Source organism: Bombyx mori, chromosome 12 (assembly GCF_030269925.1).
Source record: "Bombyx mori chromosome 12, ASM3026992v2".
NCBI classification, from domain to species: domain Eukaryota; kingdom Metazoa; phylum Arthropoda; class Insecta; order Lepidoptera; family Bombycidae; genus Bombyx; species Bombyx mori.
Window position 1 is genome coordinate 1,620,181 of NC_085118.1, and position 15,878 is coordinate 1,636,058.

General features: G+C 40.2%; 1 protein-coding gene across 10 annotated transcripts in view; it reads right to left on the minus strand.

Annotated features, from left to right (window-relative positions):
- The window catches only part of LOC101737919 (muscle-specific protein 300 kDa), a 214,393-nt gene that overhangs the window by 1,117 nt on the left and 197,398 nt on the right, over positions 1-15,878 (minus strand). For 9 of the 10 annotated variants that reach the window (XM_062671339.1, XM_062671338.1, XM_062671344.1 and 6 more), the window contains 10 exons: positions 10,981-11,205; positions 7,589-9,904; positions 7,320-7,508; positions 6,650-7,029; positions 5,714-5,752; positions 4,822-4,984; positions 3,420-3,651; positions 2,656-2,881; positions 1,933-2,089; positions 676-737 (listed from right to left, as the gene is read on the minus strand). In XM_062671339.1, the coding sequence (XP_062527323.1) occupies positions 676-737; positions 1,933-2,089; positions 2,656-2,881; positions 3,420-3,651; positions 4,822-4,984; positions 5,714-5,752; positions 6,650-7,029; positions 7,320-7,508; positions 7,589-9,904; positions 10,981-11,205 (3,989 nt within the window). The remainder of the gene's footprint in view (positions 1-675; positions 738-1,932; positions 2,090-2,655; positions 2,882-3,419; positions 3,652-4,821; positions 4,985-5,713; positions 5,753-6,649; positions 7,030-7,319; positions 7,509-7,588; positions 9,905-10,980; positions 11,206-15,878) is intronic. The other variant, XM_062671340.1, reaches the window with a different exon arrangement.

Below are 15,878 nucleotides of genomic sequence, written 5' to 3' on the forward strand. Positions count from 1 at the left end.
TCAATTAAGTTTACTCCATTCAAATAGTTGAAGTTTTTTTGTTATGATATTTTTTTCAAATTTAAAACTTTAAATCCCTCGATATACATATTTTTGCTAGTATTGTTTGGATTACCTATGTACTCTCAATAATTAATATTAAGATTATGAACTTTAGCACCTCAAGAACACGACACGAAACTATACAGGAATCCTAGTTTACCAAAAGCAGACCCGACATTGTACTCCAAATGCCAAGAAATATAGAAAACAAGATATAGATAGATATAGAAGAAGAACAAAACAAGACAAATAGAGTTTTAGTTTAGAGAGTGACTAGTTCGTATAAGGGAATAAAATTAAGACTCACAAAGAAAGAACGATAACTATTAGATTCGATGAAGGTGTTTCAACAGAAAAGAAAACAAGAGAAGTTAATTAAAACAGAATTTTTCGTCATGAAATAAATTAATTAGTATAAGATAAAGAAATAATATTAATTTAAACTAGATCGTATTCAATGCGTTTATTACGCATTTAAATCATTTTACATTATGATATTTGTTTATCGCCCAGGTTTATCTAGTACAAAAAATTAAAAACATCAACTCTATATTATGAGCTCTGGCTCGCTAGTTTTTATAGTGATTCGTTGAAGCAAAATTCGCGTTATATTCACTCATAACTAATACTTACTCATTCTCGTCGAACGGAGGCAGGGTCATGGTGGATAGTTCCTCGTCTTCCTCTTCCATTAGCTACGGGACGAGGATAAAAATACATCAAAATACGGTGCGAAGCGACTACGGTACATGTGTTACTATTGTACTGATCTGCAAGGGTTCTTTCATGTTTCGCATGAAGGCAATTAAGCCAGTTTCTAAGGCAATCAAGAGAATACACGATCATACGCGGGTTGACAGTTGACGGGTTGCCAAGTATTGTCATGCCTGATAAAGTACATCGTACTGACTTAGATAAACCGATTTCAATTTTTAATATAAATAAAAATATTAAAAAACAAATTATATTTTTATTGGCTCCATTGTAAAATCGTAGTATTGCCAACATTAGAGCTCTTGAACAGGCATTAAACAAACCAGAAAAAGGAAAATTAGTTGTCAAACACAAGAGAAATTGGTACTTAGCCGTTTTACCTTTGCCTATTTAAATAATATAGAAACTTGCAAATCAATACTTTCAACGTATATAATATCACTACACAATCTAATGTTAATCAACATCGTATTTTTGTTAAAAATTCTTCAAATCTAAGTTTTTTTTACTTTCAAAATGTATTTTGTTTCTGTCAATCATACTTTTCAATATGGCGTCTTTTTTGTTTAGTAAAAAAAAACGATATAAAATTTCAAAAGATTAGATTTGTTGCCATCTTGAAAATGAATGCTTGCCAGTGACCAAAAAGCTTGCTTTTTGTGTTAAGTCTTTGCCGATCAACAGTGCTTTGTGGCAAAGCGGTGGAGGAATACTAGTTCTATCAAAACTTGTATGTCTCTGTACTTTTGAAGTTTTGTTTCTAGACGAAAAACTCAAGATAAAGGTGTACTGTTTTTTAAATCGTTACTGATACTCGGTATTTCAAATTTTAGAAATTATATTTTTAGTAAATAATTCGATATATTACACCGATTCTTTTGTATGTTATCCGCCTAAATTTAATTATATAAAATTAAGGTAGTTACGATTTTATCAAGCGAGTAAGTGAGCTCACGGGGCTCAAACCGGGAGTGTTGCTAACACTGGCCCTAGCAAGAGCAGTGCTTCCCAGAATCTACCACCGGATCGGAAACGCAACCCACTGAGAAGATCCGGCGAGGAACTCAGTGGTTTATTTACGCTCTATTTGTTATTAAAACATGGTACTGTTATGGTATATGGGTTGAACTGTACGTTAAAAGGGAAGCCCATTTTAGTGGTGCGTAGTGTAGTTACCTGTGGCGCGGCGGCGAGGGCGGCGGCGGCGAGCGCGGCGGAGGCGGGGGCGGGGGCGGGGCGCGCGGGCCGCCGGGCCAGTGCCGCGCCGAGCTTCAGCGCGTACACACCGGACAACTTGCGCAGGGACTGCAGGCGCAGCCGGAGTTCCGCTAGCCTGTCGTGGAGAGAGAATCTTGTTATTAGTGATTCTGGGTGTAGTATTTAGGAGTAGACATCGTATGGGACATTTATTACGACTTAACTAAGTATAATAACTATTACGATTTAACTAAGCGTATAATAACAGCAATAACTGTGATATTAGTCATGTCGCGTTCGTAAAGAATCTTTCTGGGTTATTTGAGAGACAATATTCTATTATTTTCTTCAATTTTTCGCGAGTCTGCGATGTAATTCAAACAATTTTCATTTTGTAATAAAGCATTTTAAACCAGGTAAAAGTAGTTTTAAACATGACAATTTTCTCCTTGGAGTTTCGGGACGAAATATACGTTTTTGAGAAATAAAAAGAAACAACTAAAGGTGGTCTCTCACTGTATCTATCTAAGTACATTCAATTTACGCCTTATGAGGAAATAAGTGATAGTGAAAAAAGAATTATACACAAAGTATGGTACCTAATATGCAAATTTTCTTGATAGAAGTTGAGTAATGTGCCGACCCCACCTAGTGGGATGAGCTAGAGAAAAAGAAGTTTAGTAATGTGTTTAGTTTACGAACCTGCGGCAGATGTCGTCCGAGTGCGGGGGAGCGTCCTCGGTCCGCAGCAACTGTGCGGCGTCGTGCAGCGCGTGCACCCGCGGCTCGGCGCGCTGCAGCTCGTCGCGCAGCTCACTGAAGCGTCTGAAGTCGCGCTGCAGCTCGTCCGCCGGACGCGACAAGCGCAGCGGCTCTCTGCCGCGCACGCCGCGTTCTGCCGCTGCCAGCTGCGCCACTAACTCGACCACTGAACGGGCAAATCGATTGTTAAGGCGTGGTTTCAGCGTGAGAACTTGTGTTAGGATGTCACACGGTTTTGTCGAGCCAATAGAGACAGTAGAATACTTGCGTTTATTCCTATTGGAATCCTACCTCTCAAGCCAGAACACATGACTTCGTGGCATAAATGAGCCGAGCGGCTAAACGATTCTTTGCGAGTTCAGAATATTTTGTGGACCTAACATAATTTTGTATTGATCATATAATATAAGGCTATTGCGTGGACAATTCAGTTACAAGCAAATAAGCAGAGTACCTCCCGCGACCCGAGCGGAGAACACTTATCGATACATAAGACGTGAAAATTAACAACGGATCTATTTTGTCGTTAGACGATACGATATGAACAATTCGCATTTTTTACGATTTTAATTCATGCTAGGTTAATATGCAAAAGCAATCGGGAAAGTTTTTCTAAATATTTGGTGTCAAAAAAGAAAATATAGCGTAAATATTCGAAGGTGTAGTAGTAAGGAGCGGTGACAGCTCGCCGTGTATATACGCACCGATATCGTGGAACTGTCTGTTGTGCACGAGCGCGTGCTGCAGCAGCTTCTGTCGGTCGGCGGCGAGTGCGCATGCGCGGTCCCAGCGCGCGTTGGCGGCGGCCAGGCGGGCCCGCACGCGCGCCGCGTCACGAGCGTCGTGCGCATGCGCCGCCACGTGCCCGCCGACCACGTTCAACGACACCACGATCGACTTGTGCGAGTCCAGGTCCAGCAGGAACTCGCGGTGGTCCTGCAGTAACGATACCCACGTTTAACTAACCGCTGCTTCCGACATACACATCTTTTTAAAATTAATGTTAATGGGCAAATAGCGCGAGGATCGGACGGCCGATGGGGCAGAAAGATCCTCTAGTGGAGACCACGTACTGGCAAACACAGTGTGGGACTAGTGACTAGACTCGACTAGACTAGTCCGGCCGCACTGGAGATCAATTGGAGAGGCCTATGTTCAGCAGTGGACAGTGGACAAGCTGAGATGAAGTTGGGCAAATACGTGGTCCATCCACATTGCAACAGGAACCTTAACGGGCATGAGGCTGTAGTCTCAATAGTTTTGTATAACAACTGTGCCACCCTTTGGGCTGGCTGCTTCGCGGTGGATATAAGCAAGATGGTGGCATATGCAATAACATACTATGTACTAGGATAAGGTTATTCTCTATTCTTGGCGAATGAATTCATTAGCAGATCTTCCACGGTGCTAACAGAAAAAATTGAGTGGTACCATTTTAGGTCACCGTCTGGACAAAATCATATCAAATCTCTCTGTAAACAGACAGATTTGATTTAAAAAGCAGCATTTTATATGATTAATATGAGCCTAATAAACTCAAGCAAAGTCGCTCGCTACAAGATATAATTTTTAATACAATTGTATTTCACGGCTGCGTTGATGCAAAAGAGATCAATGCTTTTAACCACCACGACCTGACTCACGTCTTAATACACAAACATAATGTGTTTGTCGAGTCTTTCTAATGTTAAGAACGGATTTTTTCTTCAAATAAAATACCATTTTATTAGTTACTAGCTGTACTCATCCGCTTCGCTAGGCATTTAAAATTAACATTATTATTTCTCATCCCCACAAAGATTCTCATCATTAACGCCCCCACAACTGGTGTAGGGAGTCCAACCCTCATATAAATATTAGCATATCCATTAAGTACATGTATTTTCTACATGGATACCAAGTTTCAAGTCAATCGGATGCATGGTTCAGTAGTTACAACGGAACATCCGTAAAAACTACTGTAGATTTATATATTAGTATACATTGAATCAGAAACACATTTATTTTAGTTCCTCTCAAATCACTTCAGTAAGGTCATGAATTACCAGTTCGGTGCCTATTATTTTATGCATAAAATATGGCAGAATGGCATTCGGTTCAACAGACCTGTATAGCGTCTTCGAGTAAGTCGTATTGTTCGGGCGGCTCGGTTCTGGAAGCTTCCGTGGCTTCGGCGAACTGCAGCCACTGCTCCAGCCGCCAAAGGTCATTGTCCAGCTGTTTCCAGTTCCTCTCCGAGCACAGTGGGCAGGTCAGCCTACCAGACTCGCTGCAGATGTCGGGAATAAAAAATGAAAACTATTTCGAATTCTAAATTTGTTAGTTTTTGTAAATATATATTTATTTAATTCATATAAAGCACTATCCGATCGAGAGTATTCCATAATTGGGGATATAATAGCATTTTTATTTGATGTCCATAAGTTTTCCGGTTTAAATGTGCTTATGTCGATAGTATTGCGTACCTATGTAACCAAAGTTTTATGAATGATCTCATTATTAAAATATAAAAGAAATACCATTGTTGTTAATATTAGAATCATAGATTATATCACAAGATCATCTATTTAAGCTCTACTAACTCTACTCTGTTAAATCTGAATAATCTTCATTATATATATATATATATTTTTCCATTATAATTATCAAAACCATCACTAGAATCAATATAGTAATACACCAAACACGAGCTCTACTGTCTATGAAGCATTTAAAAAGTGCCACTACGGTGCTGTGCTCATAATATATCTACTATATAAATCAATACATAGGTGCGTATTTAATACAAAACAAAGGTGCAATAAATAAAACAGATAAAATATAAACATGCATAAATTTTCCGTTACACAAAAACAAAAGAGTTCGCGCTCCAAAATAGCAGATGACGCTGTTACAACAGTTTTAAAAATACTCGAAAGATGGCGTTGATTTCAATTATTCTGTTTTGATTTTGTGCAATGGAACAATTTTAGTTGTAATTAGATAAGCAAGTACTCACTGTTCGCACGTGAGCGCGTATGACGCGGAGTGGGGCAACCTATGGGAACCAGAAAAACGCTGTGTTTAGAGCATGCCGTGTTAGGAAGCTGTTACACACTCAGAACCTGTTTCACTAACAAATGGCCGTAATGCCGGCTTATTTAATTTCTCAGACGATATTAGCGGCTGGTGAAAAAGGCCCTTAAACTGACAGAAGTCGCCGCGTGTACTGTGCCGTGATAAATAATCTCAATTTGAATAATGCATTGTGAATTTTTCATGTAAAAGTTAGATCCAACAAATCCAGATGTATTTACAACTCTCTAAGGAGACAATCACATAAATGCTACTAAACCATATTAGAGACTTCAAACGTTATGTTATCACTTTTATTTGGTACATTTTTGCATACGAGCCGAATACCGGGTATAATCAGACTTGATTAATAAATACATTGACTCCGACCGGGGGAATCAAACCTAGACTCGTGGTACTGTATTCATGAATCAATTAACCAACGAGGTGTTAATTTTCTTTATTAAAGACATGAAATAGAAGTCACTACGTAAGTATAAGATGTTCATTGCGACATTAGAACGAAAATGACAATTTTTTATGAATTTTACCGAGAATAAAAGGTTTTGGCCCAAGATAATTTTAATTTTTATCTGTCTACCTTGTGCAACGAAAAGTACCAAAGTTTAGAAGTTTTTTTTATCCGGATATAATCTATACAAGCCCCGTCACCATAATGCCAATCAGTGCTAAGTGCTACAGTATAACAAAAAAAAAGTAATAAAAGAACAACATCGAAAGACTTTATAAATTCGTTCAATGTGACTTACAAACCCAAAACTTGCAACACACGAATCATCAAGTGTAATGAACATTCTGTTAGGCTAGTTCCATTTTGCATTTGTGAGTCACGCGTCGACACTGTTCCCGGGACACTCACCTCAGGTTGTTGATTTGGAGCTCCCTCTTCTTGGCTTGCGTCAACAGGTCTTCGTACCGCAACGAGAGAGACTCAACTTCCTTCATCATGGCTTCGTCCTCAGTCGCGTCGCACTCGGTCAGCAGCAGCTCCGAGAGGTGCTTGGCCAGCTCTAAGGTCTGTCCGGGCTTGGCTCCGGCTTTGGCGATTTCTTTTGCGGCCGCGGCCAGTTCGTCGCTTCCAGCGTTGTCTTTGAGCTGCTGCTGCAACGCGAGTTCCAGCACTTCGAGCGCCTCCGAGGTGTCCCTCACGGCCGACGCCAGTTCAGCTCGGTACGTCTCCTTCGAGGTGAGGGTGTCTACTTGTAGGGCTGCGTCCGTCTCCCATTTTAAAGTGTCAACCTGGGGAATTGTTGTTTTTATAGGCCTTTTACTGATTGGATTACTCCTTTCCTATCATCTGGCCTATTACTTTCAGTTTGAAGGCAGAAGAGACTCCATGACACTCCGATTGACGTTCCACCTCACGTTTAGGCCAGACAGCGCCATTTACATAGGTCTTTTTACGGCAATAAAAAAACTAGAGTAGTAAGAACGTAGCTGGGCACAATTTTCTGTTACTAATGGAGATGATAACTTTGAAAGTAAATAGCACAATTGAATTTCTCTCTGCACTTGTAGTTTGTACTCACTTGAACGGCGGTGTCCACGTCGCCGACGACCTCTGCTCTGGCCAGGTCCAGTCGCAACCTGACATCCGCATATAAGGCGCGGTACTCTGCGACCATTTCAGAAACGCCTTGCGCTGTCGAGACTTTAGCAGCCAAGCGATCGGCGTCATCCACTAATGCTTGACATTCAGCCAGTTCTTTTTCAACCAACTGAAAAAATAACAAAGAAATCTTAGAGGTCAGTTATTAAGACATATACAAAAAAGAGCATTAACGGTGGGTATATTTACCTCTAGCTCTTTTAAGGTGGCCTCTTTGTCCAAGGGAGTGGGAGCAAGATGCAGAGCTCTGGTCAGTCTGACGTCGACTTCGGCCAACGCGACGACTGCTTTTCCGTGTGCCGCCACGAACTGTCTGTGGACGTCTGCGCCAGCGGCGTCTACCCTGCCCCTGAGCTGTTGCCAGCGACGGATCGCCGACCGCATCTTGGCAGCTTCGTCTGCCCCTTGGCCACGAAGCTCTACGCCTCTTGCAGACGCTACGCGGCTGTATGCGTCCTCTATCCGCTTGAGGTTGGGTTCTAATGCTTCCAAGTCTTTAATTACGGCCTTCGAAACCGTTTCATCTTCATGTTCACCACGTTGTTTTCGGGTTTCAATTTTCTCAACTCTCTTCTCGATTGAATCGAGTTTCTTGACGAATTTAGGTAGAACAGACGAAGATAGTTCGGCAGATTTACGAATTTCTTTCAGCGTATTCTTGCGATGTTCAGAAGTGTCGCAAATATTTTTCCATTTCTTTTCGACGATGTCCACTCCGGTTCTTAAGTTTCTGAGATCGAAGTTACCTTTGAGAACATCGGGGTCGTTGAACACAAGATCGCAGAGATTCAAAGTTTCACACACCTCTCCACTTTCGGCTTCAATTTCTTTATGTGTATCGTCTCGTTCTTTGAATTTCTCATCCACGCTCTTTGTCGTTAGGTATTCTAAGATAACAGTCGTTGTCAATTTCGACTCTATGACGTGTAGTTTTATTCTGATTTCTGTAAGCCTCTCTTCGAGCTGTGTTATAGTTTCTAGTAATTCAGTAATTTTCACAATTCTAGATCTACCAGTTTCCTGGAGTTTTCGCCATCTTTCTTCCATGTCCTTCAACTGTTTTGACGTGTTTTTGCTATATGACTTTTCCTCTTTCTTTGCTACCTCTATAAGAGAGCTACCGGTTTCAGAGAGCCATTCAAATTCACGTTCCTTCATAGCAGTTTCTGCTTGAACATCAGCGTTTAGCCTTCTGATCAAATCGTGGGGATCTAAAGCGGTGATGTCGCTACTGCTACTGCCCGAAGTCTCTAAACGCGTTTCGACAGTTGTAATCCATTCCGTGAATCGTTTGAATCGCGTATCAAATATGGCGTAAATTTCCAGTCGTTCTTGAAGTCTGTGAATGATGATAGATAGTTGATGTTCAAGGTCAGCGCGTTGTTGCCTCAGTTGCCATATTCTTTGGTTCACTATTCTCATATCCTGCGGACTCAGGCATTCTTTCAACTGTTCCTGGATGACGCTCAAAGCCTCAATCTGCGTTTCGCTCTTTTCGATCTTTGTCCGTAAATCTGTATATTTATCAATAATTTTTTTGAGTTGCGGTCGAGATAATTTCTCCTCGTCAGTATATGAACTAATGTCGTCTTGTGTCTTTGAGTACATTTTGTGTAAATCACTTGTCAAGCGTTCGTATTCACCGATCAGGCCTAGAATTCGAGTTAAGAAGTCTCTCCATGTGTCGAGGCTAGCTTGCAGATTCTCGACTCTCTTCACACTCCCGGCGTATTCCATTTTGACGGAGGCTCCATAAGCTTCCTCAGTAAACTGTAAGACTTTCTTGAGATTGACTAGAAGTTTATCAGACTGTTTGCGGCCTTCGGGCACTTTGTCAGCGAGATTCTGTATTTTGGATAAGATCTTGTGTATCCTCTTCATGTGAACGTATCTGAGTTGCAGCTTTTCTTTTTCGCGTTCCATTTCTTTAAGCCATCTCAATAGTTCTGTGTAATTCTCTCTATAGTCGTCCCAGGCTCCGATGCGGGCGCACACTTCATCGTGTCTTTCGACAATTCTCGCTAGGGTTTCATTGTGGAGATTAGTAAGGGTGTCGAATTTGTCGGCCAAGTCCTTATTCTTAGTATCCCTGTTTTCGTTTATTAGGACTGAGCGTTGCGAAGTGAGTAGATTTCTGTGAACCCTGCACAGACGTTTGTGCTCTGTTAGGTTTTCGTAATCTGTTGGAACTCCGCTTGACAAGAACGACTGTAAGTCGATCAAGTACTCGTGCCATAGTCTGAGCGCAGTGGCCGCATCACCAGACCTAACCAGGGCGGTCGATAGCCTGTGGTAATGCAAGAATGTGTCTCTGAACATAGCCTGCCATAGTTCCAAGATCCTAACGATCGAATGTTCTTCGGAAACGTCTCTATCGATGTCGGGCAGTTCCGCCGTGGCTGGAGCGATGTCCGCTTCACTCTTACCCAGCGCGATAAGGTTTTCTCGTAACGCTATCAGTTTGTCTTCAACGATTTCTCCGTCTTCGTGCAGCGGAGCCAAGTCCTGCAGAAGTTTCGGGTCATTAGTCATTATTTTTTTTTATGATTGAAAGATTACTGGTGGCCCGTAGGCCTTTCCAGTTTCACCAGGTCAGGAGGTGGGCGAGCAAAGGCTCAGTCAGAAGGGGGGGCATTAAACCTTTGACGTATATGGAGGGCAATCGGTAGCCGCGTTACCGTTACGCTGGTCGATAAATTATTCATAACAGGAAACACTAGCCCACAATTACTATCCGCTTGGTATCGAGGGCGATACGTGCGAAATGTGACGGTTGGTTAAAGGTCAACTAAATGTTATCTCATTTGAAATATGGCCGGTTGTGTGGAATTGAAATTTTGTATCAAACAGTATTTACCGATTTGTCATCAATGGTCACCGATGACAGGATATGGTTTTTTAATTTCTTTATACTATAGTAATAAATATACAACTTTCTAATGAAAATGAAAATGTGCAATTATTGTAAATTAATATTACTTAACTTCTACATCAAAGTCGAAGTTGGGACATTTTAACCGTATGTACAAGTTAAAAATACTAAACTATACAATATGTATTAAGAATACAACATAATATATTTTTTGCTTTATATCTTATTGTGGATGTAATGTAAGGGGTGCAAAATAAAGTTAAGTGTTTCCACGGGTAATACTTACTGACAATTGACAGAGATGGAGTTAGTTCAAACCTTATCACTTACTCATGTTGTTTAGAATATAACTAGCTTTTGACCGCGACTCCGTCTGCGTGCATTAGTTACTTTAGCATAACGCTAAATTTTACCCCCCACTTCATTTTCGTAGAAAGTGAAAATATTTTTGAATTATAGAATGTTAAGGAGCTATTTAAACCCCTATTTTAAAAACATTCTTTATTGGTGCTCCTCTTGTATTCGTCTTACCGTGATGTTATATTATAGCCTATAGCCTTCCTCAATAAATGGGCTATCTAACACTGAAATATTTTTTTCAAATCGGACCAGTAGTTCCTGAGATTATCGCGTTCAAACAAACAAACTCTTCAGATTTATAATATTAGTATAGATAGGTAGAATAATATATAAAAAATACCAGTCATACCTGTCTCATGTCACATAGTTTCTCTTTGGCGTGCTGCGCTTTAGCTCGTGCGCTCTGCCGGGCTTCGCCCAGATCCGCCAGGACCTGGACAGCGCCGGCGACCAGCTGCAGCCTTCGGGCCAGTGCGTCAGCGTCGGCCTGGAGAGCCCTAGATCCAGTTTCTGCAGCGACTCTCGCCGCCAATGATCGGAGTTCAGCTACCCTGGCTTCTTGTTCCAAGCATGCCTATCAAAGAAAACATGATGTTTTATAATAACTAGTGGTCCCGCAGTAGTCGAAATTCGACTATAATTAATTGAAATTATAAGTTTGAACATTATTATGGTTCTATTGTCAAAGACTATAATCACAGATTTCGCTAGGGCTTACACTATAGACAAATAATATTAAAAACAAACAATATAAATCTATTCTCAATTTGATCACAGCCTTTAAAAATTAACAAAAGAGTACCTATATATGCATGTGTGTGTGTGTGTCAAATACATGGCGGTTTAAGTAATGTTTTTTTTACTAATTTGAAATATTTTTTATGCATAATTAGAAAAAAAATTTGCGTTCTGCACCCCTTCTCTATATTCTCTATAAGTACCTATGGGAAATTTCATACTCCTCCGTCCGCGCAATTTTCGTAAAAAGGGGTACAAAGTTTTTTGCTTCACGCATTAATATATAGTTGTATTTAAACAATATAAACTGGTCTACCACGAAACGATATTCGAATCAACGTGCGCTTTTACTCCGTTAGTTACGTGTTTCGAATGTTTTGTATCATTTGCTTAGATACCTATCAAATTGAAGGTCTATCTTGTAGCAGTTACTGGGAGGTCTTAGAAATCCGCAACGTGGGTAAAGACAATTAAAACATTGAAAACAGACAGAAGATTATCGCCGCAAGGGGGAGGATAGCGACTTTTTTTTATAGCTTGGATGGTTGGACGAGCACACGACCTACCTGATCTTAAGTGGTTACCGGAGCCCACAGACATCTACAATATAAATGCCGCCACCCACCTTGAGACATGAGTTGTAAGTCACTTTTAACAGTACAACGGTTGCCCCGCCCTTCAAACCGAAACGCATTACTGCTTCACCGCAGAAATAGGCAGGGCGGTGGTACCTACCCGTGCACTCACAAGACTTCCTACCACCAGTAAAGGTAACATTCTCTGAAACATCTCTAAAATCTCTCATTCTGCTCTAAAGAATCACGCAAACAATAGAGGGGAAAGACGGCGGAAATAATGTTTCAATTGATGTCATCATGAAATCAATGTTACGATGTTTCCAAATAAGCGACCAATCAAAATTGCTTCGTCACGCGAGCGCCATCAAAACTATACAACGAAATTGTATCATCGTAAGCGATTTTCCGCTTTGCGAACCGATGCAGAACTGAAATATGGTATGTGGTTACTGGCGGTAGGACCTCTTGTGAGTCCGCGCGGGTGGGTACCACCGCCCTGCCTATTTCTGCCGTGAAGCAGTAATGCGTTTCGGTTTGAAGGGTGGGGCAGCCGTTGTAACTATACTGAGACCTTAGAACTTATATCTCAAGGTGGGTGGCGCGTTTACGTTGTGGATGTCTATGGGCTCCAGTAACCACTTAACACCAGGTGGGCTGTGAGCTTGTCCACCCAGTTAAGCAATAAATAAAAAAAAAAGGGATCTTTGAGTCTAACCGTATGAAACTGGCTCACTTAGGTCTTTTGGAAATTTTAAATTTAAGGATACTACACACTACATTAATACGGTGTATGAGCTGCGATCTGAGATAAGGAGTTTATGGTCATCTCCTTTCGATTTATGTATTGAGTTTGATTTTTCAAGTGCCACTAGTGTACGGAAAGAATTCTTCTCTGTTTCTACAATACTACGACTTGTTCTTTTTTTAAAGAGGCTTAGAAGAGAATATTTGGATATATGGTTCAAGTCCATGAGTGATGGGAGCCAAATTTCATTAGGCGCATTCAAATTTGAATTTGTCGACAACCAAACTTTTTCAAATTTATAGTCTATGTGAAAAAGTCAACGTGAAAGCTGTAGCTACTTTTTGCCTTTGCCGCTTTGAGACATTGTTTAAAGCTGTTCTCGAAGCTCGGCGTTTCCTTACTTGATTTCGTTATGAGAGCCAACGTTCTTAGTAATAAGTATTTATAGTTTTGTTTTTAAGATACTTAGTAGTCATACGGTTGTCCATAAATGCTACTAATTGGAAGCTTTTAAACTACACTCAATACAATGAAAATATGTATCGCTCGACAAATAATCTGTATGGTGACAAATTAACGAAGCATACCCGATTTTATTTAAAATTCAACTTCAATCGATACATTCAAATGAACAAACCTATATGCTATATGTCTGTGCACCTAATGTGCGCATAATGTACTAGCTAATTAATTATGTAAACAAAATATCACAAATGATACGCCTCAAATGGAGCGTAAAGGAAACGCGGGGACATTTGAAAGACGAAGAAAAAACGGAATGTTTTCTTCAAACACAATTACGTTAGGAGAACTATTTGATAGTTCTTGTTGAAAGACTTTTCAACACGTCTTTGCAAATTCAATTGTAAAAGACTTTTAAAGATATCTACGCATGTATTTTTGCGATCTAAAAGCAACCTTCTTCCAAATGGCTATAAGAATAATAATCGTATACCTAATTATATAATGAAATGTAATTCAGAATCAAATGACAAGGGGTGTGATATTTTTGCTGTCAAAAACTGGGAGTAGGGCGTATTTCTGCTGTAGTATAGAACTTGGAACTAATTTCTCAAGATGATGTGGCGGCATTTACGTTGCTGATGTCTCCGAGCTCCGGTACCCAATTAACACCGGTTGAACCGTGAACTTTTTCACCCGTCTACACAATAAACAAAACTGGTTGGCACTTATGTTATGATCTAAATTATAAAGGATTTAAAATGTGGTGCAATAATGAGCAGGCATTAGAAATGTGGCGGATTATGATATCACCGTCAGTAAAAGGCTGACTTGCAAGCGATAGTAAGAAGCCTTCCAGCCTCATCTTCCATAAAATATAAATATTTATATGCCATTTCAACACGAATTAGGAGATGGAATAGACTATTCTATGTGGCGTACTGTAATAATTAACAAAATCTAAATTGAAACGTCCGCAATAATCGCTCAAAATCAACAATAACAAAAAAAAAGTGTGAAAAGTTTTAGCAAAAATAAGATCAGCCGTGTCTACATACGTCAACCTACCGCAAAACTCAAATTGATGGGACCCGAACAAAATGGCGGACCTCAAGAATTCCCTAACACTGAATTGTCAAATTAGAACGGAAAAATATTCTCTGTGCCAATGAATTTAATACGATAGTCGTGTGCGAATTGAAACGTGACAAAACAATGAAGCAGAAACACATGTATTAACAATGTGTTGATTAAATGCCATTACAGTCATTACTTACATAACTTGCTTAACGATTGAAAGGAAATAGACAAAGAGAAGATTTTGTTTTTTGATCGTACCAGAGAAATTATTGTACGAAATTTGAAACTGATTGGTAAGTGATCATCGTCGCTCATTTGCATCAGCAATGACAGGGGCACAGCCAAAGCAGTTGCAGACCAGTCAAGACAGAATTTTGTTTGCTAAAATGTATACAGCTTTTATTTCAGATGATCTACATCAAACACAGTTACAGGTATTAGGATATATAGCCGTTGTGATATCAAGTCAAAGTTACGAGAAACAAAAGATCCACATTCAACGAATACCAACTATGATTTCTTCATTAGGGCAACAAGTAAACATCTTTAATTATTGATTAATAACGTATAAGTTAATAACACGTTAACTATAAGGTCCAAAGAAGTAAATTGCTTCTGCTCATGATTCAATTATCAATTATTTAATTAGTTTAATAATTTATTATTTGCTGGGCACATCATCGCAGAGAGTAGCTAAGCTATGCATGCACAGACCACGTGTCAACATCATATTTTATGAGTTCCAGTGAATATAAAGAAACGAACCTATACACTGAGGGGAAAGCCGATTTTTGCATGTTTAAAGAGAGGTGCTTTCGACTTTGCGGTCCTAATCTCGCGAAAGGTACATGTACCTATAGAAGAAGACAGGAGTGGCGTGAACGGTCAACACTATTGATCCAAAACGCCGCAGTGGGAGCGGCAATGTTACAAAAAGTTTTCATTCACGAAGCCATTGCGTGTTTTGAGCAAAAATGATTGGGAAATGAATACGACAGAAACTTTTTTTTTAAGTAGCTTATATCGGCAGACGAGTCCTGCGATCTATCTTAAAGTCAACAGGCATCAGTGAACAATACTACAAATTTTTTTTTATATATAGTAAGTAGTATGTTTGGTTGACTCACGGCCCACGTGGTGTCAAGTGGTTCCCGGAGCCAATGGACATCAACAACGTAAATACCGTCACCCTACTTGAGACGAGTTCGAAAGTCTCACTTTTAATAGTACAACGGCTGCCCCACCCTTCGAACCGAATCGTATTATTGCTTCACAGCTTAACAGCGGTTGAGCCTTAAGTATGTGCACGCTTGCCCATTGAGTTTCTCGCCGGATCTTCTCAGTGGGTGGCGATTCCGTACCGGTAGATTCTGCTAAGCACCGCTCAAATTCTTTCAGGTTGAACCCGTGAGCTCATCTACCCATCAGGGCGTAGTTGAAATAGCCTCTTAGACTACTAGCGAATAGGAAGAAAAGAAAATATGTATGCGTAAACCGCAAACTTAGATGTTGGGAACAGTAGTCACGATTGGCTGTGCATTAAGAATAAAGTGTCGCTTTTACGAGAACTCACCATTTAGCTTTGGTCAGCGTATCGTAAAAAAAAAACTTATGACGCAATCCGAAGCCCTCTGGATTGCATCC